General features: G+C 47.8%; 1 protein-coding gene across 1 annotated transcript; it reads right to left on the reverse strand.

Moving 5' to 3' along the window:
- Positions 1-4,018: 4,018 nt before the first annotated feature.
- Positions 4,019-21,137, reverse strand: LOC135892470 (interferon-inducible GTPase 5-like). Its single transcript, XM_065420259.1, has 3 exons — positions 21,034-21,137; positions 16,466-17,236; positions 4,019-5,258 (listed from the first exon to the last, which is right to left on the reverse strand). The coding sequence occupies exons 2-3, from the start codon at positions 17,230-17,232 to the stop codon at positions 4,019-4,021; spliced, it is 2,007 nt and encodes a 668-aa protein (XP_065276331.1). The 5' UTR covers positions 17,233-17,236; positions 21,034-21,137.
- Positions 21,138-23,412: the final 2,275 nt, after the last annotated feature.

Here is a 23,412-nt window from a genome sequence, read left to right on the forward strand (position 1 = left end):
AAAGGCTGCAGGCTTGGAAAACTGGGGGTGCTGTGCAAATGCCCTGCTGTGGTGATGATGGTGGGTGTCTCCATGGTTACAGTCCTTCTGTGGCAGAGTCTCTGTGGTTGCCGTGCTGCTAGGTGGGAATCTCTCAGTGGTTAGAGTCCTCCTGGGCCTGGTCTCCATGGTTAGAGTGGGACGGGGGCTGGGAGTCAGGACTCCTGGGTTCTATCCCCAGCTCCAGGAGGGGAATGTGATCAACAGAGGTGCAAGGCCAGACTAGGCCGTAAAGACTGAACTCCCTTCTCTCTCCCAGAAGGGTTCCTCCAGGGCAAGTGGGCACACAGGGAAGAGGAAGAGAGAAGATTGGGGGAGGGAGCCTTAGCCATTAGGGATCATGTTTTCCAGCTTGTCTTCATATTAACTTCGGAAAAAAATTTCCCCTGAGATTCTCACATCATCACCTGACTCCTGGAGCTGAGTCTTTAAGGAAACCACCAGCTATTGTGAGACATGTGATGTACACATGAGAGCTGGTAATGCTGTTGCATTTATATATGCATTGTGTTTCATTTGGTAGCTCCGAGGCAGGGAGAGGGGGCTTCTTGTGTCACTTTGAATCAAATAAATGAATAAAATACAGGGATATCCAAATTCATCACTGAATGTAGAAATTGCCAGATTGGATCAGACCCAAGGTCCATTGAGTGCAGTCTCCTGTCTCTGACCATGGTCAGGACCAGATGATCCAGAGGAAGGGTAAGAACCCCACAGTACCAGAGGTGAGATAACCTGTCCCCCTCAACCCATCCCTGCCTTGGTCTCTAGAAGTTAGAGATCGGCTTAAGCCCTGAAGCTGGAAGTTTAGTGTCCCCACCAATATTTTTCATTATGATTCATTATGACAACTCTGGCTGTTCATGAAATCCAACCAATCATCCGACCCCCTTCCCGAGATATAAATATCCAGTCCAAATATCCAACCTGCCGGGCTGGAGTCCAAGCACGGATCCAGTTTATGCCCCTTAATTCCTGTTTTCCTAAGAGCAATAAAGCTCAGATGCACAAAGTGTCAGATTAAATTCTACAGCAGTTTATTGAAGGATAAATGCACTTCTACAAGGTTTGGAATGATGATCAGATCACAAGCAATGAGTACATGGAGTGGTGAGATTGAATCCACATTGGTTACCAAGCAGTGAACATTGAGTACATCAACAGCTGTTACCCGGGGTTCTTTCAACCCAAAGCTCTTGGTAACTTTACTCTGTGCGAGGAGGTGTCAGGAAATAAATCAGGGGAGACATGGCCATCAAACCGATAGATGGCTGGCATAAACAGGACAACACAAGAGTGCTTTCACGTAAAGCTAAACTTTACTAGTCTCAAGCACTTACACACGTCCGCAACAGGTTAGTAAAACACCCCCAACCCTCGATAATTACCGAAGCTGAGAGTGGCTCTCGAGTGGCACAGTGGCAGCCTGTCTGCCGGTGGGGAACACAAGATGCATCCAGAGGGAGAGACCAGTCCTGAAGAGTCCCCCAAAGGAGTCCCCTTATTTATACATTAGTAATAGAATGACATGTCCCTTAAAGAAACCTTGTTAAGTAAGCAGTTTCAAGCAAGAGGTTCCTTCTGATTATTGATTAACCAGGTGTGGGTCTTTCCAGAGCCTGCAGCCCTGAGACCCCAATAGACATTCCTGCTCTTTTAAAATGCATGTATCAGCAACTTCAACACAATTCTTATCAGGAAGGATTTGGGGTCAAGCTGCCCTTTCTGTGGCACCCCAAAACCCCCTCCCCTCCTGCTTTGGCCAAGCTGAGACTGCTGAATGGCCAATTTACAGCTTGCTGACTAGGTTGCTTTTAACAATAAGCCATAGTGGTTTTAGGCACTTTACTGGTTTGCCAAAGTCTCCCTGTACACAGTGACAGGTTGATACATAGCATCACACAAACTAATTCTCATGAGAGCCCGAAACACCCTGTGATTACAAACCCAGCACCTCAGCTCAGTCTGAGCGGGGTTGGTGGTTCCCAGACACCCAGTCAAATCTAAACTCAGCATCAATCAAGAAAATCAGGGATTAAACGCATCAGCAGTAGCTCAAACCGCAGCTCAGGGTTGTCAATTGCAGAGGTGAGATTCTCATTGACTATTAAGCCTCTGATGCAGGTTTAGCAGCCGGATGCTTCCAAACCCTGCTCAGGGTACAACTTCGTTACAGGGTTAATAACAGCCTTGAGTTTCAGCACCACAGCCAGAGAACAGAAACTTTAGCCAACCCCTGGGGAGAGGCTGGATAAATGGTAATTCTGAGGTTGCCGCCAAGCAGCTTGGGGTGCTCTGGAGATCACAACACTGGTTCTGGAGTCTAGGGCAGGTGGCCAGCAGCGCCCCACCTCCCAAGGAAGGTGGCCAAACAAGAGGTCTGGCCCCAGGAGTGGTTTAGAAGCCCCCAGGGCTTAGCTACACTTGCAAGTTAGAACACATTAAAGCAGCCCTGGGCGCCCTAACTCCTGAGGTATCCACACTGGCAAGGCACGTAGAGCCCCTGGACTCTGCAGCTGGAGCGCTCCTGGTAATCCACCTCTCCACGAGAAGCATAAAGATTGCTGCACCCCGGCTGAAACGCCCGGGTGTCAGTGTGGACAACATGTTGCATTACTGCGCTGTGATTGGCCTCCAGAAACGTCCCATAATCCCCTGAAGTCAAGTGGCCACTCTGGTCATTGTTTTGAACTCAACTGCAGGCATGTGGATATCCCCTTTCAAAGCTCCATTTCTGACAACCGACATGCTTATCTGCTCTGGGACAAAGCAAACCATTACTGTGGAATGCTGCTCCTGCTGAGGCAGGCATTTGTGTGTGTGTGTGTGTGAGAGAGCGGCGGGGGGGTCTGAACTTACAAGACAGCATGCTGACACTCTCTGCCCCCCAAAACACATTGTCTCTCCCCCCACATACACACAACACACTCCCTGCCACACTCCACGCCCCCCCCCATTTGAAAAGCACGCTGCAGCTACTTGCACACTGGGATAGCTACCACAATGCATTGCTCTCTGTGGTGTTGCAAGAGCTGCTAATGTGGCCACACCACTGCGCTTGCAGCTGACAGTGTAAACACATGGCAGTGTTTTTCCTGCTGCTGTCTCCGAAGGCTGGTTTAACTCCCAGCGCTCTACATCTGCAAGTGTAGCCAAGCCCCCAGAGATAGAAACTGGCAGACTCGTCCCAGATCTAGCACACCCTGATCAACATGGCTCTGCCGACTGAGCCCCAGTGTAGACATAGCTATGGCGACGGAAGGAACCATCACTCAGGGAAGTGGTGTCCTACAGCAACGGAAAAACCCTTTCCCTGGGCTTGGGCTGCATCTACGTTTCTATGCCGACATAGCTACAGTGATGTAGCTACACTGATATACAGTCTCCGTAGTGCAGACAGACCCGTAGGCCATGTCCACCGTCCGGGTGTTCCAGTACTGCAGCTATAGCACTTTCCTACGTCAACAAAAAGGCTTTTTCCATTGATGCTAACACGTCCACACTGCACTACGCAGAGCTTCTGGTTGGGGTCTGCAGCATGAGCTGCATCCACACTGCAGAATGACAGGGCTTGGACCTGAGTTTATTGGGACTCGGGCTCTGACCACCCCCCCAGCAGCATCCTAGGACCCGCTTCTGAGTGCTCACTGACCCGAGTCAGGCTGATTGGCTGTGGAAGTAGGTGGGGCTAAGGCTCAAACCTGAGTCAGAGCCTAGGCTTAGTGCGCAGTGTGGACAGACCCTAGAGGGAACCGCTGAGGGGGGACTGGCTGAGAGAGAGGCAGGAAGCTGCAGGAAGCAGGAGCAGCAGGACTGCCCGAGACCCCTGGAAGGGGAAGCCATGAAAGTCTGCAATGCAGGGGTGAGCTGAGAATGGTTTTTGTTTAAGTTTGGGACTATAAAATTGAAGAAATGAGACCGTGGCTGTGGCAGTTTATCCCGGGAAGCTGGGGCGAAGCTCTGCCTTGCGACACTGTTATTAGTTATTCTCTGCTCCCTCCAAAGCCTTTTTCAGGACTCGTTGAGCATCTTCTGCAACTTCATCCACAAACCTATGTAGCATTTCATAGGTGACACTGTAAGATCTCTTTGCCGCTATCCCAGAACCAATCAGTGGTACCACACTGATAAAATATTTAGCGGTCATCATACCTTCCCCTGTAGCCTCTCTGAGCCGCTTCAAAGCCTCATCTCTTGTTATATCTTTGATCAGAGGGCACTTTATCACAGACTTCAGCTCATCAACAGACTTCCCAACCTGCCTAGCAAGTGATTTGAGGGAATCATCATCCAGGCCAAAGCACTGGCAATACTCCCTCATGTTCTCCACCAAGATGTCGACATCGCACTTAACCGAGAGAAATGGGAAAGGAACAGCAGCGACAGCGCACGACTTCAGGGCTTGTTTCCAGATCTGTTCCTGCAGGGCCTTCTGTTTCTTTTTCAAGATTTTTTCAGACGTACTGGGCAGGGCACAGATGAGAACGTGTCTCCTGTGAGTGTCGATTTCATTCGCCAAAGTCTCCTGCAGTTGGGGAGAATCGTACTTGTCAAAGTGCCATCTCGACAGCAGGAAAACCTGTGGGAAGACGATGCCTGCTTCTTCCAGCTGCTCCATGCAGTCACTTCTGATTATGTGTAGAGTTTTCTCCTCATTGAAATCTCTTTTTCTTTGTTCATTATCCAAGTCCACATCTACCTTGCTGCGGACAAAGTAAAACTTCTTCCCCATCCTCTTGATTTCTTTGGCAAGTTTGGTATCAGCCTCTGTGAAGCGCCCGGCTGAGATGATGATGAAGAAATCATAACGATCAAATTTCATATCTTTTATGTATTTTTCTGCTGGACACTTCATTGTTCCGATCCCAGGAAGGTCCCACATAGTGACATTTGGGTGCATGAGATGGGGATAAGCAGTTGGCTTGTCTGTTGTTTCTTTCACCCAAGTCTCAGCTGCGCCTCTGTCATCATCATTCAAGCTCCTTATGGCATTGATGAAAGACGACTTCCCAGAGCCTGAGTTCCCTGTGATGGCGATGTTGAGCTTGGTATTTCTCAGCAACTCATCAGACTTCTTTACCACAGAAATGGCTTTTGAGAGGTTTCCGGCTTTGGCAGCGGTCTGGAATTCTTTAATTTCCTCCTCAGACAGACCGGGCAGTTTCCTGCCCCATTTTGAAATCAAATCTGCCCAGTGAGTTTTTGAATCATCCATCATCCTGGGAAAAGAAACATAAATTCCAGTGAGGGTTAGGGGGTTCTCCCCCCCCCCCTCGGGCTATTTACTAAATCACGGTCAGTAGAGTTAGAGTCATAGAATCACAGAACTGGAAGGGACCACAAGAGGTCATCTAGTCCAGTCCCCTGCACTCATGGCAGGACCAGCACCATCTAGACCATCCCTGACAGGTCTTTGTGTAACCTGCTCTTAAAAATCTCCAATGATGGAGATTCCACCACCTCCCTAGGCAATTTATTCCAGTGCTTAACCACCCTGACTGTTAGGAAATTTTTCCCAATGTCCAACCTAAACCGCCCTTGCTGCAATTTAAGCCCATTGCTTCAAGAACAATTTACCTCTCTCCGCCTTGTAATAACCTTTTATGTACTTGAAAACTGTTACCATGTCAAAGACAGCTATTAGCTTGGTTTGATACAATTTGTTTTTGCTGACTGAATTATTATCTCGTTATTTTCAGATGTCTGCAAATTGACTGCTTGATTATTTGCTACATTATCCTTCCAGGTACTGAAGTTAAGCTGACTGGTCTGTAATTCCCCGGGTTGTCCTTATTTCCCTTTTTATAAATTGGCATTATATTTGCCCATTTCTAATCCTCTGCAATCCCTCCTGTCTTCCATGATTTTCCATTGAGACATAGTGTTTAAGGCCAGAAGAGATGCACCATATCACCTAGTCTGACCCAATGTATGTCCAGGCCACTAACAGCTCTCAGCACCCGCACACTAAATCCAACAACCAAAATGAGACCAAAGCATTACCGCCCTCAGGAGACCAAATTATACCACAGGAAGGGAACAGGAGGCACCGAGGTGACCAGTGCCCGAGACCCTTACAGTAGCAAGGAACTGATTAAGTGAGAGAGACCCAGCAAAAAGAGATGTCCTTATTTCCATGTAACAGAGTCACAGGGCTGGCAGGAAAGGAGATATTGGTTACAACTTGCAATGAGTAAATAAAATAATCTAGAGTTTTCTAGAGGGGCGGCTGCCCCACTCCTGCATAAAAGGGGTTAAAAGCAGCCCTGGAGAGGGTTGCAGCAGGGAAAGGGTTTAAGAACAGCTGGGGGAAGCTAACTGGGTAGCTGACCACAGCTGTGGCCAGCTTAATCAGGGCCCAGCTGGCTCTTATAAGAGGGCTGTGGGCCAGAAGCTAAAGGAGACTCTCTCTAGCTTCTGAGAGAGAAGGACCGGACTGCCTAGGAGTTGAGAAGGGTACCTGAGGTGGAGCAGTGCTGGGGAAGGGTGGAGGGAGCTGGGAAGCTCCAGCCTAGCAAAACCCCAGGCTGAGGCCTTGCTAAAAGGCCAAAAAGGGTACTGGGGCTGCAGAGGGGCAGCCCAGAGATAGGCAGAGGCAGCCGGTCCTAACCCCCTTGCTGATGATGAGTGGTTTACAGACTTGAGTCTGCCCCAGTGAGCGGGGGCTAGATGACGACTGGCAGTAGCCACGGAGGCGAGGTGGGGGTAGAGGGTTGGGGATTCCCCTGGGTGGGGAGACCCAGATTATGGGTTACTGCTGGGACAGAACCCTGATGTAGAGGGGCACCGGGGTCCGGGAGGGACATGGGGGCCAGCGGTGGGTGAGACACAGGCCTGCATAGGGCGCTCCCGGCTGGAAGAGTTAATTTCCAGGACGACCATCAGGAGGCACCGCACCGGTGAGTCATCACCCTGCCACAAGTTTAAATAAACTTTTTAGAATGCTCAAAGGAGAAAGCTTCATTTCAGTGTACATGTGCCACTAGGGGGTGCTGTGCTGGAGGGCAATCACATCTGCATGCAGTTGTAACGAAACCCTTCCTCCAAGTAACTGAATTGGATCTGACCATGTGATGTCAAATAGGGTGACCAGATGTCCCGATTTTATAGGGACAGTCCTGATATTTGGGGCTTTTTCTTACATAGGCATCTATTGCCCCCCACCCCGTCCCGATTTTTCACACTTGCTGTCTGGTCATCCTAATTTCAAGTCACTTAACTGTTAATTTCCTTTAGTCTGTGGGATAGGAGAATACCATGGAGGAAACTTTTGCCCTCACTCATGGGCACTGACTTTGATTTTCCCCTGGGCGTGCTCCACCCCAACTCCACCCCAAGTCCCTGCTTCCCTCTGCTCCTTCCCCTGAGGCCCCATCCCGTCCCAACTCCGTTCCCCTCCCCTGAATGAACCACCCTCCTCCAAGTGCCTCCCCCAGCCACTGAATAGCTCATCGGCAGCCCCACCTAACAGCTGTGGCTGGTGTTTTTTTCTGTGGGTGCTTGAGCCCCAGAGCACCGATGGAGTCGGCACCTATGGCCTCACTCCTCTCCTTCCTCCCGTTCAGTTGAGCTCTTTACTGGATCTGCAAAGCAGGGACTGCACACCCCATTAGCCTCCTCCCCACTGCACTTCACCTTCCCCGGGCCAGGAAGGGGAAAGGTTCTCACCCAGGGACTGGGTGGGCAGTGGGAGCCACAGGGCAGCAGAGAAGAGAAGCCCCAGGAGCTGTGGACAGAGCTGCATGTGGAACAGGCTGAGTATGAGACATCAGTGCTGTGGGCTGGTCTGAGTGCGAGCAGCAGCAGCTGGGCAGAGAGACACTAACTGAGCCTGGCCTGGAAACCCGTAAGCTCCTGTTTGCTGGACTAGAGACTGGACTGGTGAGGGTACCCCAGGCTCTGTGCCTGAAGAGCCCTGGCTGTCAGCAGGACTGCCCCAGGGATCCAGACAGGAATCGGCCTGCAATCACTACATCTCACTCTGCACTGTAACTGTTTCACCATCTGTACCTAGGGTCTCTACAGCCTTTCCGGTCAACCCTAGTAAAAACATTTCCCTCAGCCATGTTTCTGAGTGGTTACTGGGACCGACCAGGACTCGCATCGACAAGGCCTAGCTGCAAAACACCTACAGTGCTTGTGTCCAAGTCGTGGTAACCTGGCACGTGACAGGCGCCCTAGGGGTTTGATGTACTTGGGCAACCACAGTAATTACACTGGTGTCCAAGGTGGGATGCCGGCTGGCAGATTTGGCTGGCAAGGCTTAAGGGGCAGGTACCACAGGTGCGAGGGCTGCTTGGTGGGCGGAAAAGACCAATCCTGACAATCAAAGTGTTCCCCTGAGCTCTGAGAGCAGAAATAAGGCAGTGCAGGTGGAGAGATGTGGCCGCCTGGCTTCATGCCCGGAGCTCATATTGGGGATGGCCAGGGCTGGGCCGGCTGAATCAGACTGTCTGTGTGAGCTGCCAAAGTAAATGGCTGGGGTGAGGCTGCCAAGCTGGATTTCCTTGGCCTGCTGCTCCAAAGCAAAGCCCAGGAGGGGTTTGAAGGACTGACACATAGTACCACAGGGAATATGCCTCTGTCAAGGGTGCCCCATGGTGGTCTCTGGTTTGGATCATGAGTGGAACCAGGCATACGTCAACAACCAGAGACAAGAAAAGGGAGAATCTGTCGGGGTTCTGTTTTTGTTTGAGTTGTAACTATATTCTGTTCCTATTACTCTTGCTTAATAGCATTTACATTCACATTCTTTATTAATCAGCTTATTCTCAGTTGTACAATAAATCATCTCAAGTGTTGGGTGCTAAAGGGAAATGTGTATCCTCAGCTGCGCTAGCAGACCGTGGTGTGTTCTGTCTCTTGGCAATTTCTGTAGACATTTCTGGACATTGCAAAGAGTTGCCTCTGGGGAGTTTGGGAGCTGAAGTCCACTGAGGGTTACCTGCAAGGCAAGGTTAAGACTCTCTTGCAGAGGCATAGGACTAACCCTGAAAGAGTATCCAAGGGTGCTGGCTGAAAAGAAGCTTGGGGCTGTAAGATAGAAATTTGGTTTGGGTTCCCTCTGGGTTCTCAGAAGCAGGACTTTGTACATTCACTGTAAGTAAACAAGATTACATCAAAGTAAATATCAGACTTCATCAATTTCTACTTGCAGCTGGACCATCCCCAGCACGCCTCATATTTGGGAATAAGCTAAAGACCCCAGCAAATCTCTTGAGCGGAGCTCCTGAAGAGGGACAAAGGGCTTTGAAGCATTTGAACCATGTAGAAACCCTACAATCCAAGAGGGGAAAAAAGCTCACACCTTTGCCATAGAAAATTTGGGGCTAGCATCTGATAAAGTGAAAAGCCTTGATAATGTAAGTTCATATAGGGAATCTTTGAAAAGAGGAGAGCTGATCTGCTACCACAGTCCTAGAAGAAAAATAGGATAAACTGGATAAAACCGGGGAGGGACCTTATCCAGTAGTGGTTCTCAACCTGTGGACCCCTGTGGGTCTGCAGACTACGTCTAAGGGGTCCATGAAAAACTTAGACTGAAAACTTACTGAACAGAATTCAACTATAGATACAGGACTGACAATAGATTTCCAAAGAGGTCTGCACCTGTGTAGAGGAGCAGACTCACCACCGCGGCACCTCCTGCTGGTCACATCAGGGAATTAGCTCTTCCAGCATCCTGGAGCACCCCCTGCAGGCCGGTGATCCACCTGTCCTCTGGACCCCGGTTCCCTTTTACCTGGGGTGCTGCCCCCTGGCAGTACACCCCTCAGTACTAGGGTCTCCCCTCCCTGGGGAACCCCCCCACTATCCCTACCTCACCTCAGAATAAGGCCACTGCCAGTCACCAACTAGCCCCCACTCCCTGGGGCAGACTGCAGTATAGGCCACTCATCACAGGCAAGGTTGGGTTTGGACCTGCTGCCTTGGCCTAGCCCTGGGCTACCCTCTGCAACCCCCAGTACCCCTTGGCCTTCTGCTGGGCCGCAACCTGGGGCTTTCCAGGCTGGAGCTCCCCAGCCTGTCCCCAGCCCTGCTCCATTCAGGTACCCTGTCTCTAGCTTGCTGCAGCCAAGCCAAGCCAAGCCCTTCTCGCTCTCTCTCTGAAGGCAGAGAGAGACTCTGTTTGGCCTCTGGCTCCCAGCCTTTTTCTACAGGCCAGCTGTGGCCTGATGGGGCGTGGCCCAGCTGTGGCTACTTCCCCAATCAGCCCAGTAGCTTTTCCCTTTGCTCCAGCCCTCTGCCAGGGCTGTTTTAAACCCCTCAGGCAAGAGCGGGGTAACCACCCCACTACAACCTCCATTTGAAATTTTTTAGGGATCTGCAAATGAGAAAAAGGTTGAGAACCACTGTTGTACAGTACTGCACAGAATAAACAAAGTGGTGTACAGGGTACAGTTGGGTCCCAGGACTAAACCCAGTTATCCAAAAGGACCATAGAATCATAGAATATCAGGGTTGGAAGGGACCTCAGGAGGTCATCTAGTCCAACCCCCTGCTCAAAGCAGGGCCAATTCCCACCTAAATCATCCCAGCCAGGGCTTTGTGAAGCCGGGCCTTACAAACCTCCAAGGAAGGAGATTCCACCACCTCCCTAGGTAACGCATTCCAGTGCTTCACCACCTGCCTAGTGAAATAGTGTTTCCTAATATCCAACCTAGACCTCCCCCACTGCAACTTGAGACCATTGCTCCTTGTTCTGTCATCTGCCACCATTGAGAACAGCCGAGCTCCATCGTCTTTGGAACCCCCCTTCAGGTAGTTGAAAGCAGCTATCAAATCCCCCCTCATTCTTCTCTTCTGCAGACTAAACAACCCCAGTTCCCTCAGCCTCTCCTCATAAGTCATGTGCTCCAGACCCCTAATCATTTTTGTTGCCCTCCACTGGACTCTTTCCAATATTTCCACATCCTTCTTGGAAATGTTCCAAGAAGGGGGGCGGTTCCAAAGAGGATGGAGCTCGGCTGTTCTCAGTGGTGGCAGATGACAGAACAAGGAGCAATGGTCTCAAGTTGCAGTGGGGGAGGTCTAGGTTGGATATTAGGAAACACCATCTCAGAAGATACCATGGAGACAGAATTTCAGGTTGGCTGCCCCCAAAACTGAGAATGTAACTGTCAAAGTTGAGGCTGAGAAAGTTACTACAGTAATGTGTCCCCCCTTCCAACAGAATGGGTGGGGACTGTCACAGTCATCAAGTTCCACAGAAATAATACATAGTCCTTAAATTAGGAGCAGACTGAAAGGAAATTCAGGGAGAGAAAAGCCCCAAAAGATCAGGGTAGAAATAAAATTCCTGTGTGTTGGTGATGGGAAACTGTCCTGACAGAAGGGCCCTGCATGTATGTAAATGGTTAAGTTTGTATCATCTGTGTAAGTTGTTAAATTATTCCTTTTCTTTCTGTTTGGGATTGCAGTGGATCTCAACCTATTTACCACTGTGGGCTGCATCCAATACTACCTGTATGGCCCTGAGGATGTCACATGGACTGCAGCTCTGTGCTGATTGGGCCGCAAGTGGCCGGTGAGCCATAGGTTGAGACTCCCACTGGGATAGATTATTGGGTGTCCCCATTTGAAGCTTCATCAGGACGATGAGCCAAATCTGAGGTGGGGGGGGGGTAAGTTCTGAGCTGGGTGAAACCTTGCTATGGGTTAAGTTAAAACCTCATTAAAAATAATGTGTGAATGTGCTCTTTTCTTACGATAGTTGTTCGATAGTCAAGAGTCTACCTCTAACACAAGGTTTAATATAGTTGGCCTAGAAACTAACACCATGTGGGTGGAGGGTTCCACTGGGTATTGTGACTAGGTGGGTGTGTGAAAAAGACAAGCTGGGTTGCAAACAAGAATGGAGACAGACTCAGGCTTTGTCTACGCTACAGAGTTTTATCAACAAAAGGCAGCTTTTGTTGACAAAACAGTGGATGCATGCACTCTACAATGAGACTTTGGTGGCAAAAGTGCCCTGTTTTGGTGACAAAATGAAACCATCCTGATGAGAGACATAAGGCTTTTTGTGCCAACGTTTTGTTGAGAAAGTGCCGGTGTAGACACAATGCTTCATTTTATTACTTTAATTGGCTTCCAGGCGGTGTCCCACCATGCCCATCCTGACCATTCTGGTCACCAGTTTGAACTCCACTGCCCTGCAGCCAGGTAAACAGCCATACACTCCTTCCCCTTTAAAGTCCCAGGAATTTTTGAAATTCCATTTCCTGTTTGCTCCGCATGGAGAGGTCTCATTGCATCTTCCCAGGTGACCATGGCAGTCGGATGCACCAAACGCTGTCCAGATCGGACCATCGCAGAGCTGCTGGATCTGCTCAGGATTTGGGGAGAGGAGGCTGGGCAATCCCAGGTGCACTTCAGCCATAGGAATTTTGACACCAATGGGAAAATTTCTCGAGGCTTGTGTGAAAAGGGGTATGACTAGAACACAATGCAGTGCACAGCAAAGATAAAGATACTGGGCAAGGCATACCAGAAGGCTGGGAAAGGCATACCAGAAGGCCAGGGAGGCAAACCGTCACTCCAGTCATGCACCCAACACCAGTCGGTTCTATAGGGAGTTGGATGATATTCTTGGCAGCGCCCCCACCTCCACCGCCAAGAGCCCCGTGGATACTTCGGCGGGCCTGGAGGCAGTGGAAAGAGGGCCTAACCTGGAGGACGAAGTCGTTGATGAATAAGTGGCATTAGATGACAATGTGGAGCTCCTGGTGGTGTCACCCAGTGGGGCAGGCAGCCAGGAACTGTTCACCACTCCGGAGCTGTCTAGACAGTCTCAGCATTTGCTCTCCAGTGAGCAAGAAGTAGGAGAGGAGCTGCCTGGTGCTTTGCTTTGTGAGGTGTGGAGGTGGGTTGAGGGCATAGACTTGTACAAGGCTGGTTGTGTTTCTATGTGCTGGACATTTCTCTGTGCAGCTAATCCGTACAGTAGAACAGGGTGTCAATACACACTGAGATCTCATAGGAATCCTCCAGAGAGAGCTCTAGGAAACTTTCTTGGAGGTACTCAGTAATCCTCTGCTGAAGGTTCCTTGGCAGAGATGCTTTGTTCCTTCCTCCTCTGTAGGAAATCCGCAATCACGTGTGCAGGGACCGAAGCGGCACACAGCCGAGCAATATAGGTTCTAGGGTGGAAGCCACAAGCGTATAGTAGATGAACCCTCGCTTTTCTGCTTACCCTAAGGGGTGAGATATCGGCTTCAATGACCCCGTGGCAGGGTGACGACTCACCGGCACGGTGCCTCCTGCTGGTCGTCTCAGGAATTAGCTCTTCCAGCCCAGAGCGCCCTCTGCAGGCGGGTGGCTCGCCCGCCACTGGCCCCCGTGTCCCTGCCGGACCCCGTTGCCCCTCTACTTCAGGGTTCTGTCCCCAGCAGCAACCCACAATCTGGGTCTCCCCACCCAGGGGAACCCCCAACCCTCTATCCCCACCTTGTCTCAGTGGCTACTGCCAGTCATCATCTAGCCCCCGCTCACTGGGGCAGACTGCAGTCTGTAAACCACTCATCATCGGCAAGGGGGTTAGGACCTGCTGCCTTTGCCTATCTCTGGGCTGCCTCTCTGCAGCCCCAGTACCCTTTTGTAGGCCTTTAACTAGGCCTCAGCCTGGGGTTTTGCTAGGCTGGAGCTCCCCAGATCCCTCTGCCCTTCCCCAGCACTGCTCCACCCTAGGTACCCTCCTCAGCTCCCAGGCAGCCAGGTCCTTCGCTCTCAAAAAAGCTAGAGAGAATCTGTTTCAGTCTCTGGCCCTCAGCCCTCTTACAGGGCCAGCCATGGCCTGATTGGGGCATGGTCCCACCTGTGGCTGCTTTCCCCCAATCAGCCTAGCTTTCCCCCGCCCCATCACTCTTCCAGGGCTGTTTTAAGCCCTTCAGGGCAGGAGTGGGGTGACCACCCCGCTACAGACCCCCACCTGTGGAAAAGTGTGGGAGAATTTTGTCCCAAGTCAGCTGTACCACGACCCTTCCAGAGTGCTCTTTTCCCTCTGTAGAGCGCCCCCCAGCCAACACTCAGAATATTTGAGGTGTTTTCTGAGATATGTGCTTGCCAAGGGTCAGTGAGAAAGTGATTGTTATGTTACCAAAGGTGTATTTAACTGAAACGTTTCAGTGCTGTGCGTGAATTTAACAATCAGGCTTCTGTGTATTGCTTCTTGTGCTTCTGCAGATGTGGCCTTCAGGGGCACTCCCTACATATCGGTGGAGTGTCTCTGCCAGATAAGAGAGCGACCAAGAGGGAGCAAAGACGACATGTTCCGGGAGGTACTGCAGATCTCCAATGCAGAGAAAAGGGAATGCAGGGAGTGGAGGGAAACTGAAAGGCAGGTCAGAGGCTAATGAGAACAATTTTTCTCCCTCCTCCTTGTGACAACCTTTTATGTACTTGAAAACTGTTATGTCCCCTCTCAGTCTTCTCTTCTCCAGACTAAACAAACCCACGTTTTTTAATCTTCCCTCATAAATCATTCTCATTGAGGTCTAACCTGCCATAAAAGCATCACCAGTGTGCCTTTAATCTGCCAAAGGCACATTCCACTGTGATCCAGCACCTACTCAGCCTGTTGTTGAACTGCTTCTTACTGCTGTCCAGGTGTCCCGTGTAAGGTTTCATGAGCCATGGCTGTAAGGGGTATGCCAGGTGTCCCAGGATCACTATGGGCATTTCAGCATCACCCCACTGTAATCTTCTGGTCTGAAAAGAAAGTCTCCTGCGTGCAGTTTTCTGTACAGGCTGGTGTTCCTGAAGATATGTGCATTATGCACCTTCCTAGACCACCCCATGTTGATGTCAGTGAAACACCCACAGAGATCCACAAGTGTCTGCAACACCACGGAGAAGTACCCCTTCCTATTGAAATACTCTGTTGCAAGGCAGTCTGCTGCCAAAAGTGGAATACTTGTGCCATCTATCACCCCTCTGCAGTTAGGGAAACCCATTTTTGCAAAGCTGTCCACTATTTCACACACATTTCCCAGAGTCACAGTCCTTAGTAGCAGGATGCAATTAATGGTCCTGCACACTTGTGATAACGCGGCCCCAACTGTCGACTTCCCCACTTCAAATTGATTTGTGACTGACGAGTAGCAGTCTGGAGTCGCCAGCTTCTACACAGCAATTGCCACATGCTTCTCTACTGAGAGGGCCGCTTTCATTCTTGTGTCCTTGTGCCACAAGTCTGGGGCAAGCTTAAACAGTTCCAGGAAGGTGGCTTTCCACATCCGAAAGTGCTGTAGCCACTGCTCATCATCCCAGACTGGCATGACAATATGATCCCACCACTCAATGCTTGTTTCTCAAGCCCAAAAGCAATGGTCCACCATGTTCAACTGTTCTATGAATGCCAAAAGAAATCAAAAGTGGCTCCTATCCATATCACACAACAGGTCAGGCAACTGGGAGTCCTGTTCAATTAGGAACTACATGATTAACTGCACTGCCATTAATGATGTGTTAATGACAGTTATCAGAGCATAGGAGAGTAGTGCGGGATCCATCCCTTCACACAGAGATACTGGGGTGCACAGCAAACAAGGGTCATTAAACAATGCTGTGAAAGAAAGCCAGAAACCCATGGAATGCTGGGATGGAAAACAATGCATCATAGGACATTGAGTCCAGTCCCGAGATGAGCCACGATTTGCTCCACCTTCCTGCAAGAGTTAGCAGCAGAAGTTGTCGAGCTGGACTGTTGGATAGGTACCCCACAATGCACTGCTCACACTATCGATGATAGTGCCCAAAGTGTGGATGCGCTCTGCTGACAGAGGGAGCGTAGCATGAACATGCAATACCAATTTTTATTATAATGCTTTTTGTGTGATGACATAACTCTGTAGTGTAGACAAGGTCTCAGCACCAGCAAAAAGCAATAAAGTCGAGCAGCAGTCTGGTCTTGAGAGAGAGTTTTTGCATCTGGTGTTGTCTAAAGAGGATTGGGGCTGTTTCTCCTGCATTTGGAGAAGAAGGACTTTGTGCTTTCCTTGTAAAGAAACAAGATACCAGACCCCATCCTCACTTTCTGTGCCAAACTGGGACATCCCGGGGCCTTGAACTCTGACTATCCGCTTGGGTCAGAAAGGGGCAACAATATTGAGTGAATGTTCTCTGTCTACAAACTAAATCCTGCCATGGATAAGGGGTCTGGGATGTGAATGAAAACTGGGAGTTATTTCAGAAGGGTTTATTAGGTGGCCTGTATAAGGAGCACAGGGGCTCAGCCCTGCCGCTTTCACAGCCAACAGGAATTCTTTCTGCCTTCGGGTTCCAGGATTTGGCCCCTCAGACAATATGGGACAGGGTCTTTATTTTTGCTGTTTTTTCCCCCCACTTGATATTATTTTAAAACAAAGAATAAATGTATAACACCCGCTAAAGAACTGAACAAAGAACAGACCAAAAAGGGATTTCTTACCCACTGCTGCTGGGGGCTTCAGTAGCCCTGATCGTCTCTGTCTTGTGGTTGTAGAGTTCCTTTAGCAAAGTCTTCTGCAGCTGTGGAGAATCGTATTTCTGAAATTCCCTATTCGAGACAAGGAAAACCTGTGGGGAGCTCATCCCTATTCTGGACAGGTTGCTGACGCAGTCGTTTCTAATTTTATCCAGGATTGTCTCCTTGTTGAAGCTTTTCTTGTGTTTCTCATTTAACAGGTCCAAGTCCACTTTGGAGCGCACAAAGTAAGACTTTTTCCCCATCCCGGTGAGCTCCCGGGCCAGCTCGGTGAGGCAGAATCTGCTCCTCTCTGAAGCGATGATGATGAAGACATCGTAGCGGCTGAACTTCACTTCTCTCAAATAAGCGTCGGGCCGAAAATCTGTGGTCCCGATCGAGGGCAGGTCCCAGACAAGCATTATGGGACACATAGGATGCCAATATGGTACTGGTTTTTTGGTCTTTTTCAGCACACCCGTTTCAGGAGCATCTTCATCTTTGTCTTTATCTTCCAGGCCCCGGATGGCATGGACCAAAGATGATTTGCCAGATCCCGGCTCCCCTGTGATGGCGATATTGAACTCAATGCCTGACAAATTCTTAAATGTCTGCACCACAGAAGCTGCTTCTAAGAAGTTTCCTGCTTTGATAGCAGCCTCAATCTGTTTAGTTTGTTCCACAGACATACCAGGAAGAATATTTCTACATTCTGCATATAGGTCATCCCAGGTAGGATTGAGATCAGCCATCTCCCTGGGAAAAGAAATGGTCACGGTTAGTCCTGTTTCCCACGCAGGCTCCACCAGCACATTGTAAGCTGGAGACCAGTATCTAAATATCCCAGACATTTAACATATGTTAATGTGAAAAACATGGAGACCTGGGAGAAAGGTCAGAATTTAGGGGGAGAATGGGCTGATATAGCAGGGATAAAGGAGAGACAAGACAGAACTGGGGGGGGGGGGATCAAGTCAGTATCTTAGATGTCTGTATACTAATGCGAGAAGTATGGGGAATAAGCAGGAAGAACTCAAAGTGCTAGTAAATAAACACAACTATGACATAGTTGGCATCACAGAGACTTGGTGGGATAATACGCATGACTGGAATATTGGTATAGAAGGGTACAGCTTGCTCAGGAAGGGCAGGCAGGGAAAAAAGGGAGAAGGTGTTGCCTTATATATTAAGAATGTATACACCTGGTCTGAGGATGAGATGGAAATAGGAGACAGACTTGTTGAAAGTCTCTGGATCAGGATAAAAGGGGTAAAAAACAAAGGTGATGCCATGGTAGGGGTCATCTACAGACCACCTAACCAGGAAGAAGAGGTGGATGAGGCTTTTTTTAACAACTAACAAAATCAGCCAAAGCACAGGACTTGGTGGTGATGAGGGACTTTGACTACCCAGACATCTGTTGGGAAAATAAAACAGCCAGGCACAGATTATCCAACAAGTTCTTGGAATGTATTGGAGACATTTTTTTTTATTTCAGAAGGTGGAGACAGCTACCAGAGGAGAGGCTGTTCTAGATATGATTTTGACAAAGAGGGAGGAACTGGTTGAGAATTTGAAAGTGGAAGGCAGCTTGGGTGAAAGTGATGACAACATGATATATTTCATGATTCTAAAGAATGGTAGGAAGGAAAATAGCAAAATAAAGACAATGGATTTCAAGAAGGCAAACTTTAGCAAACTCAGGGAGTTGGTAGGTAAGATCCCATGGGAAGCAAGTCTAAGAGGAAAAACAATAGAAGAGAGTTCGCAATTTTTCAAAGAGACATTATTAAGGGCACAAGAGCAAACTATCCCACTGCATAGGAAAGATAGGAAGGATGGCAAGAGACCACACTGGCTTAACCAGGAGATCTTTAATGATCTAAAACTAAAAAAAGAGTCCTACAAAAAGTGGAAACTCGGTCAAATTACAAAGGATGAATATAAACAAATAACACAAGTATGTAGGGTCAAAATTAGAAAGGCCAAGGCACAAAATGAGATCAAACTAGCTAGAGACATAAAGGGTACCAAGAAAACATTCTACAAATACATTAGAAGCAAGAGGAAGACCAAGGACAGGGTAAGCCCGTTACTCAATGGAGGGTGGGTGGGAGGGAAATAATAACAGAAAATGTGGAAATGGCAGAGGTGCTTGATGACATGGTATATCTTGACTTCCTTAAAGCTTTTGATATTGTCTCGCATGGCCTTCTCATAAACAAACTAGAGAAATACAACCTAGATGGAGCTACTATAAGGTGGGTGCAAAACTGGTTGGAAAACTGTTCCCAGAGAGTAGTTATCAGTGGTTCACAGTCATGCTGGAAGGGCATAATGAGTGGGGTCCCGCAGGGATTACTTCTGGGTCCGGTTCTGTTCAATATCTTCATCAATGATTTAGATCATGGCATAGAGAGCACACTTATAAAGTTCGCAGATGATACCACACTGGGAGGGGTTGCAAGTGTCTTGGAGGACAGGATTAAAATTTAAAATGATCTGGACAAATTGGAGAAATGGTTTGAAGTAAATAGGATGACATTCAATAGGGACAAATGCAAAGTACTCCACTTAGGAAGGAACAATCAGTTGCACACATACAAAATGGGAAATGACTGCCTAGGAAGGAATACTGCAGAAAGGGATCTGGGGGTCATAGTGGACCACAAGCTAAATATGAGTCAACAGTATAACAGTGTTGCAAAAAAAGGAAACATCATTCTGGGATATATTAGCAGGAGTGTTGTAAGCAAAAAACGATAAGTAATTCTTCTGCTCTACTTCATGCTGATTAGGCCTCAACTGGAGCATGGTGTCCAATTCTGGGTGCCACATTTCAAGAAAGATGTGGACAAACAGGAGAAAGTCCAAAGAAGAGCAACAAAAATGATTAAAGGTCTAGAAAACATGACCTATGAGGGAAGATTAAAAAACTGGGTTTGTTTAGCCTGGAGAAGAGACGACTGAGAGGGGACATGATAACAGTTTTCAAGTACATAAAAGGTTGTTACACGGAGGAGGGAGAAAAATTGTTCTCATTAGCTTCTGAGCATAGGACAAGAAGCAATGGGCTTAAATTGCAGCAAGGGAGGTTTAGGTTGGACATTAGGAATCTCCATCATTGGGGATTTTTAACGGCAGGTTGGATAAACACCTGCCAGGGATGGTCTAGATAATACTTAGTCCTGCCTTGAGTACAGGGAACTGGACTAGATGACATCTCGAGGTCCCTTCCAGTCCTAAAATTCTATGATTCCTCTCAGTCTTCTATTCTCCAGACTACACAATTTTAAATTTAATCTTGCATGATAAAGAGTAATAGTGTTATTATTTAAAGTGATATGCACATTTAAGGGGCTTTATTAAAGGTTAAAGTTATAACAAATGGTACCCATAAGATATTAGTAGTAGCATCGGGCCCGATGACCCACACTAGTGGTGGTGAGGGAGTTGATAAATCTATGTATTAATTGCCACCAAGACGCCGCAGTAACTCAGAACTTGTACGGTTCAAGCTACCTTATTTCAGTCCCCTCAACTCTCCAGAACTGCACCTCTGAGCCACCTGCCTCAGTTTCCCCCAGCTGTTTGGCAAGTCCCAACAGAGGGGAAAGACCTCTCGATCAGCTACGAGCCATCGAGGGAAGAGAGGGAACGCGCCCCCATCCCTCTATCGTTTACTTGGGACTTATTGAACTAAGTGTAAAAACCGGTTTGGGGTGGTGTTTCCTGTTGTTTCTGTGAAGGAACGCCTTCAGCTTCAGGGTAAGGAACAGCAGAGTGTTCATTATATGGTTTATTACATAGGCTAGTCAATAGTGAAGTTTTAGAATTGAATTAGTTCTATGTTACATGTTAAGATGAGTGGAGCAAGAGCAAAAGTAAAGTTTGTTGGAGTTATCCGCAGCCTGGCTTTAGAAAACTTTGCCAGAAAATACATTCAGGAACATGGAGGAGGTTTCACAGCTGAGAAATAGCAAGATAATCGCTGGGCTCTGTAACCCATGTGGTTTTGTAAGTGAAGTGTTTGATGTAAAAACAGAGCAAAAAAAAAAAAGCTAAACTGGTAAAGGAAATGGCTGTTAAATATCTGCTCGTGGCTTGTCGTTCGCTCGGAAAGAAATTGAATAAAAAAATAGAGTTACTCAAGAAAGCCCAACAAACTTTGAATGAGGGAGGAAAGATTATTCAGGATTTAACAAATCGGCTACATGTAGTGTCAAAGAAGCAGTCAGTACTTTTCTAAAAGAAGCAGAAGTTAAAGAAAATGTTAAAATGGTGTAGGTACCAGGTACAGAAAGCAGGAGAGGAAGCATGTTGTTGGCAGAAGCGAGTGGATGCCAGCTTCAAATTGCTGGACAGCTATAAATCAGACCGTGGTCAGCTGTTGGAAAGAATCAAAGAGTTGGAAAAGATAGGAGATGTGTTAAAGGAGAACAAAGAATCGGTTCCCATCCCTATCGGCATGGTGGAACTGATGGAGATAGAAAAACCTGCAAGGTCAATTACTAGTAGTAGGGCGAGCGAGTTAGTTCAGGTTGATACAGTACCTTTAGGAGCGGAGTTGGAGACTAAGTCTCAGGAGTCACAGGGAGAATCAAAAGAGAAAGCTTGCAGTGCAGAAGCTACTAGCAGTCTGCAGATAGAAAAAGGAAATCCCAGGGTGGCATCACAGGAGGTGGAGTTAAGTGTCATCGCAGAGGAGGCAACAAGTGATGTAAAGGATGCAATTCCTGCTCCTCCACCCAATGTTACATTGGCACCATATAGATCAGGAGACCCAGCCCCTTTGGGTGGACACTTATTGACATTTGGGCGATCATCAACATTGCCTAGGTCCCTAGAATTTCGTGGTCCCTCTACACCCCCTTGGTATATGCTGGTATCACTGGTCTATTGGTAAAACACCCTACTACACCAGATGTTAATGGACTAAAAGATGTCCTGCATCATTGTGGAGATGCCTTGAGTGTAGAACGTATAGGTTTTATGGAAAGTTACCCTGCTCATCCAGGATTATTTCCAGAGGAAAATTCTAATAGTTCTGATAAGAAAAATGTGGATTTGGGTAGGAGAAGTCAAAACATAAAAATTATAAATTCAAACTCAGATAGAAGCCCAGATCCCGATCTGAAGAGAAAATCCTCAGATTCTAATTCTGATTGCCCTGTAGCAGTTGTTACAGATATTAAGACCCTAGATCTGGTAGCTAAGCAAGTAGGGATGACGAAGGATTCTTCGGTTGCAATGCATTCACAACAATGTACAAGAAACAGCAAAAGTGTTTGGCTTCGCATGGAAAGACTGGGTTAAAATCTTACAACTCACAGTGAATCGAGCATTATGAAGCACTTTGCCACCTGAGTTTAGGGTAGGAGAGAGATCTTTTAAAGGCACAGTAGCCCTATTGGAACATAATCAGCATATGGGGCAAGCTGGAGTGGCCATCCTGTCTAACCTAAAACAGAGACCTAATGAGTCCCCACATCAATTTTACCTGCGGTTAAGTGCAGCATGGCACAGTCACATGGCAGAGGAAACAGATGAGCCACCATACGTTAGTTTGTTGGTCGATGACTCTTTTCCCCATTTGCAGGAAATGGTTAACATGCATATAACTGATAGCACTTCTTTGAAGGAGGCATTAGCCTTACTGGCCAAGGCATATTCTCAAGGAGGCCCTAAAATAGGTCGGCGTGAAGCCCCTGTTGCAATACTTCAGGAACCACGAGCTAATCCCACCGTGAGGATTGAGGGACCCCCAGGGTTAGGCCGAGGTGTTCCTAAATTCCCTAGGTACCAGCGTTGGCAAAATGACCCTAACCCAGGTAATAATCCTGGACCTTCGAGTGGGTGTGTCCCTCAACAGGGTTATGCATTTGGACCCCATGTAGGGGCCCGGGACCATGTCCCTTTCTTTTCAGATGCCGCCCAGAACAATTCACACCTGCAGAGATCCAAGTCACCACCTCCCCACAGAGATGAGGACTCAGTTGTAATGATGTTGAAAACAGTGCAGCAGACGCTTGAGGCTCAACGACGGGCTATCCAGGAACTCCCAGCACGCGTGAATGAGCTGATAACACTGGTCTACAATTTTTGAGAAGCCGTCTGCTTCAGAGATAAAATGTGCTATTTATTATGTATTTTGATGTGCTGAATTCAAATATGACAATTAAAACAACTGATTGGCTACTGTTTCTAAGATATTTAAGTTTTTACATTTTATGTCTATGTATATTGTGTAGATAGTAGAGTTTTAATCATAAATTGTAAACCTAGGTCTTTTCATGTGTTTATGGTTGCTTTACATGATAATATTTCACCTGTCCTGTTTATGTAACACTTTAAAAATCAGCAAAAGGGTTATATAAATAAAATTTATTATGAAACAAAGGGCAAAACACTATTATGTACATAGTTTAGTCCTATTCAGTGTCTACTCGGCGCTTCTTGGCTTGTCTCTTGTATTCATTAAATGGAGCATCTCTTGTCACTGTCCAGCAATAGTCTGCAAGCATTGATGGGCTCCATTTGCCCTGATAGCGTTTCTCCATTGTTGCAATGTCCTGGTGAAATCGCTCACCGTGCTCGTCTCTCACTGCTCCGCAGTTCGGTGGAAAAAAATCTAGATGAGAGTGCAAAAAATGTATCTTTAGTGACATGTTGCAACCAAGGCTTTTGTATGCCTTGAGGAGGTTTTCCACCAACAACCTGTAGTTGTCTGCCTTGTTTTTTCCGAGAAAATGTATTGCCACTAACTGGAAGGCTTTCCATGCCGTCTGTTCCTTGCCACGCAGTGCATGGTCAAATGCATCATCTCGAAGAAGCTCACGAATCTGAGGACCAACAAAGACACCTTCCTTTATCTTAGCTTCACTTAACCTTGGAAATTTTCCACGGAGGTACTTGAAAGCTGCTTGTGTTTT

The sequence above is a fragment of the Emys orbicularis genome, chromosome 20, assembly GCF_028017835.1.
Source record: "Emys orbicularis isolate rEmyOrb1 chromosome 20, rEmyOrb1.hap1, whole genome shotgun sequence".
In the NCBI taxonomy this organism is placed as follows: Eukaryota; Metazoa; Chordata; order Testudines; family Emydidae; genus Emys; species Emys orbicularis.

Coding starts and splice junctions, on each gene's coding strand:
- LOC135892470 (XM_065420259.1), bottom strand. CDS start 17,232: ATGGCTGATCTCAATCCTACCTGGGATGACCTATATGCAGAATGTAGA. Junction 5,259..16,465: donor GAAGCCCCCAGCAGCAGTGG/GTAAGAAATCCC, acceptor TTCTTTTCCCAG/GATGATGGATGATTCAAAAA.